Source organism: Eptatretus burgeri, chromosome 17, assembly GCF_056783735.1.
Source record: "Eptatretus burgeri isolate ZD-2024b chromosome 17, Ebu_testis_v1, whole genome shotgun sequence".
NCBI lineage: Eukaryota > Metazoa > Chordata > Myxini > Myxiniformes > Myxinidae > Eptatretus > Eptatretus burgeri.
In genome coordinates, this window is record NC_140977.1 from 8,350,561 (window position 1) to 8,355,363 (window position 4,803).

General features: G+C 44.1%; 1 protein-coding gene across 1 annotated transcript; it reads right to left on the reverse strand.

Moving 5' to 3' along the window:
• Positions 1–541: 541 nt before the first annotated feature.
• LOC147009215 (perilipin-2-like) lies at positions 542–4,033 on the reverse strand. The gene is made up of 5 exons (XM_085861462.1): positions 3,824–4,033; positions 1,594–1,789; positions 1,407–1,489; positions 1,026–1,248; positions 542–945 (listed from the first exon to the last, which is right to left on the reverse strand). Exons 1-5 carry the CDS (start codon positions 3,854–3,856, stop codon positions 647–649), a joined length of 834 nt encoding a protein of 277 aa, XP_085717588.1. The 5' UTR covers positions 3,857–4,033; the 3' UTR covers positions 542–646.
• Positions 4,034–4,803: the final 770 nt, after the last annotated feature.

Consider the following 4,803-nt stretch of genomic DNA (forward strand, 5'->3'; position numbering starts at 1 on the left):
AAGATGCTGCGATTCTCCTTGGGAGTGACGAGGATGGATAGGATAAGAAATGAGTATATTAGAGGGACAGCGCAGGTAGGACGGTTTGGAGACAAAGTGAGAGAGGCGAGATTGAGATGGTTTGGACATGTGCACAGGAGGGAAGCGGAGTATATCGGGAGAAGGATGCTGAAGATGGAGCCACCAGGCAGGAGGAGAAGAGGAAGGCCAAAGAAGAGGTTCATGGATACGGTGAGGGCGGACACGCGGGTGGTTGGAGTGTCAATGGAAGATGTGGAGGATAGAGCGAAATGGAGATAGTTGATCCGCTGTGGCGACCCCTAACGGGAGCAAGCCGAAAGAGGAAGAAGAAGGTTCCTCCTGACTCCAACACAGTGCTACATTTGGTGTTCCATTTGAATTAGGAAGGGGCGGGGGAATTCACAAACCAAGAATTTCTGGTTTATACAGGAATGACGAGTTGTTAATCTGAAACAGGTATGATGGCCAGTTGAATGACGGTCTATATGACAACCAAGATATCAAAAACAAAAAACACCAATCACTTTCAGAAAGATTTATTTCCATCACCAACAAGAACAGGAAATCCAATGTGAAGCTGCACAAACAAAACATTTACAAAATGAGAAATCACCTGCAAACCTTCTCATTTGCTTTGTTTACCCAGAGCCTCCGCATGGCTCAATTTACAGATATCACCAGAGCGAGCGGAATCGGGGTTTTTCCAGTTCAATGGGGTCTTCTGCATCGAGTCGAACACCTTGTTGAGAGATTTCAGAATGCCAGGTAAATAGACACGACCGCTCTCTGCAGCAAGTTGGATCCCGGAAGAACTCTTCCCGAAGAGCTCTCGCCCGGCCTTGCTTGATACAGCAAAGAGCCGACGGTAAAAGTCAAGAGCCAAGGAGTTTGGTATGACAACTTTCTCTTCCTTACCCTCACTTTCTGTAGGATGTACAAGTATTAGTCTTGAAAGAAGTATGGAAAAAAAAAAAGACAATCATGTCCACACTTCACAAACTTACCTGTCTGACCTTGTGGCAGGTATCCATCCACTTGAGAAAGCATCGAATCTGCACCAGACATGACCACCTGTCCAAACTTGGTTTTCAGTAGCGAGTCTGTACCGTCCAACACGGCCTGCTTGGATCTCTCCAAAACCGCTCCGACCTGGGACTTGGTCCAATCCAGAAAGACTCCCATTTGTTTTGGGGCATTTTGTAACTTCTTCTTCACATCATCAAGAACCTGTAAACAAGGAAATGTCCATCAATTACTGCACAGTGGAACATTTAAATGACAAGATTCATTTATTTCTCCAGTTGAAAACAGACACACACACACGTCTCCACCAAATTACATTTCACTACAGAAAGATTCACAATCACTTCTTGCATTCCCCATACCTTGTTGGCAGGTTGGTGTAAGATCGGGACCTTCGCTTCCACAAGATCCAGACCCCGGCAAGCGAGCTCGTCGACAAACTCAACTGAGAATAGATGGGAAAAAATAAAAACAAAAAAAAGTTCACAAAGTTAAAAAATAAATGCACAAACAATTTTAGACATGTCCGACGTGCACAGAATCACTCACTCTGTGGATGAAGAATCCTGGCGATTGGTTGGATCCCACTGGAGACGATCACAGCTACTCCCGTAACTCCCTGTTCCACCATATTACCCACAGAGAGAAGAACAGGCCGAGACTCCTTCCCTCTCTTGTAGGACTGAACCAACTCATCCACGGCAGAACTGAACAACGGGAGCGAATACAATCTCTGCACCACATTCTGTGGACAAGAACAAAGTTTAAACAATCAGGACATTCTGAAACATCATGAGATTGGTTTTTAATTTAATGTTCGAGAAAAGCCGATGCTGAGAGTCAAAAAAAAAACTCCGCACACTAACTTTGTCAAAACAGGTTAAATGAACATCCATCAATTAGTTTGTGCCTTTACACCTCACAGCAAATGAGCAGAGACACAAATCAGTACACACATTGGAACACGAACTTTGAAACCCCACAAGATACAGTTCCAATTTACACATTATCCTTTCCTGACTTGTCGACCCTGGACACAGCCATGAGCGAACAAAGCCCAAACAATGACTCCTTTGAGAGATTACTGACTCGCAACATCTTGCCCTCTAAAAACCCAACACCACATGTCTTGGTGACCACCCAGACACTGCCCCCCTTTATGTTGACTCAAAGTTGATCATATATGTGCTGGATAAGCCAGGGGTCACCATTGGCTCAGCTTTTGTTTTTATCAGTCTTGCTCATCTTCCCTTCTGCAGTGAGATTCTGATGGTGCCAGTCACGTTAATCCAAGATAAATAGCTCGGGTTTATACTTTGTCCCTTTACTGCATGAATCACACCACATCAAGATTCTTGATCCCTAATGTAGAAACCCATCTACACGCCACCATAAACCCTTGTAATTCCGTTCAAACTCGCTCATGTCCTTTCCTCCAATGGTCCAGAATAGTCCGTGTTATTATTAGATGGGAAGTTTTATCCCAAACAATTCGCTCTCGTTAACCTGTGCAATCCCACGGTTCTCACGAGAGCAATTCAGCTAAATGGTGTCAGATGGGGAAACCCTTCGAGGTGACAAGTCAATTGATGTTTGTGCTTGCTCGGCAACCCGCAGTTACCCTCAATGCATCAACCTATATCGTTGGGCATTTGGGAGGGGACGGACGGATGCACGCACACAGTTGGTTGAGTTCCACTGTTGCGTTCCGATGTGGAATGCGATACATCAAAATGATCATCATGATCTCTCGAGTCGATTGGGCTAACCACAAAAACCCAGAAGAATTCCCACGTTTTAAAACACATCATGGCATTACGATGACAAAAAAATAATTCCATCATAACAATAATAACGAACGTAGAATCTCCACACTGACCCAAGCACATGTGGGTTTGATTAAAGGCAAACCAAGACTCAAGCGGTACCCCACCCACGTGGACCACAAGGCCATGAAGATGAATGAGAATATGATCCAATTTTTTTTTTTGATGTGGTATTTTACTATTTGTAACAACCTCCTCCTGATAAAACTACCAAAATCAAGAATCACTGCTCTTCACCCTTTCATTCCTCTGTTTTTCCCCCAAACTCCTACACTCTTCAAACCCAGTCCTCCCTCCAGGACTTCCAAACAGTTGTTCACCACCATCTTGAATCTTCTCCCATCCAAAACCTCAATCGTTTGTACCACGACTAATCCACCCCAAACCCTCCTCCTTCGAATGACCTCCTTTCCTTCCTGGAAGTCCCTGTCATGTCCATCTTGTTTAACCTGTGTACCCACTACATCCTTCTCCCAACCATCGTCAGTGTGTGTGTGTGTGTGTGTGTGTGCGCGCGTATATATATATATATATATATACATATATATATATATATATACATATATATATATATATATATATATATATATCATCATACGAGCCTCGAAAACTTAAATAAACCATCACGAGTCTCACCACCAAACACTGTCAGGACATATTAGAAAGGTTTGCTCAACAAATGAGGGATTAGTGGATGAATGGAGGATGGGGATTCAAACCTTCAGAGAACATTCACATGAACCGTTTACATAAACCACAACTTTAGGGTGCAACACATACAGGAAGGGCCCAAACCCCAACCCACCACACCTGTCCATCTGTTCACCTCCATTAAAACGTTTCAACAATTCAAACGAATCATGTTTAAATCCCCGGGGATTTGCTCCAGTTATCCCAACTAATCAGATTCGACCTCGATCCACCAGGTTCAGATGAAAAATCAACGAACCCACCTTGGTACCGACGGTCTGAACCTCCACGGCCATAACGTTCAAACCGAGAACCGTTTAACAGGAAGAGAAACGGGAAGGAATACCTGGACCGACAAGGGTTAAATCAAGGTGAGAACCACCAGGTGGGGACCGGGAACCTGAACCACGAGATAGAGAAGGGAAGGCCAAAATGAACCGATTTTTTTACCTTTTTATACAAGAAACATGAACACCTGTTCCTCTGACGTCACAACGGTGCACACTCACAATCAGAAATTTCACCGAAATTATCATTTTATTTCACTCCGAGGATTTATTAAAACAATGATATTTACACAAACATGGAACATTCTAGATGTTTCCACGTGACTCCATTTATGTGTTTTATTTAAATCTTGTAATCATAAACATGTCAAAGAAAACCAGCACACGGCAGGTGGTCATTTGGCCCGTTATAGCTGTCCGTGCTCACGGCAAGTGGTCATTTGGCCCATTATACCTGTACCTGCTCACGGCAAGTGGTTGTTTGGCCCGTTATAGCTGGACCTGCTCACGGCAAGTGGTCGTTTGGCCCGTTTTTGCTGTACCTGCTCACGGCAAGTGGTCGTTTGGCCCGTTATACCTGTACCTGCTCACGGCAAGTGGTCGTTTGGCCCGTTATACCTGTACCTGCTTACGGCAGGTGGTCATTTGGCCCGTTATACCTGTGCCTGCCACGGCAAGTGGTCGTTTGGCCCATTATACCTGTGTCTGCATCCGGCAAGTGGTAATTTGGCACATTATACCTGTACCAGCACACAGCAAGTGGTCATTTGGCCCGCTATATTATCACCGATTTATTAATTACTTATTTATTTTATCTTTCATCTGGACAATATGTCAGCCATCCTTTGAGCTCGGAAGCCGATATGAGACAAAAGTGAAGAAGTGCTTTGGCAAAATTTTGTCAGTAAAAGTCAGGAAAATAATGACTTTGGGAAAGGTTGCATGACGTTTTGCCT

What these genes read in the sequence shown, in the direction of transcription:
- LOC147009215 (XM_085861462.1), bottom strand. Translation starts at nt 3,856, where the DNA reads ATGGCCGTGGAGGTTCAGACCGTCGGTACCAAG. An exon ending in TTCAGACCGTCGGTACCAAG is followed by an intron (nt 1,790 to 3,823) that starts GTGGGTTCGTTG and finishes TCTTGTCCACAG; the next exon opens with AATGTGGTGCAGAGATTGTA. An exon ending in CCTGCCACAAGGTCAGACAG is followed by an intron (nt 946 to 1,025) that starts GTAAGTTTGTGA and finishes TACATCCTACAG; the next exon opens with AAAGTGAGGGTAAGGAAGAG.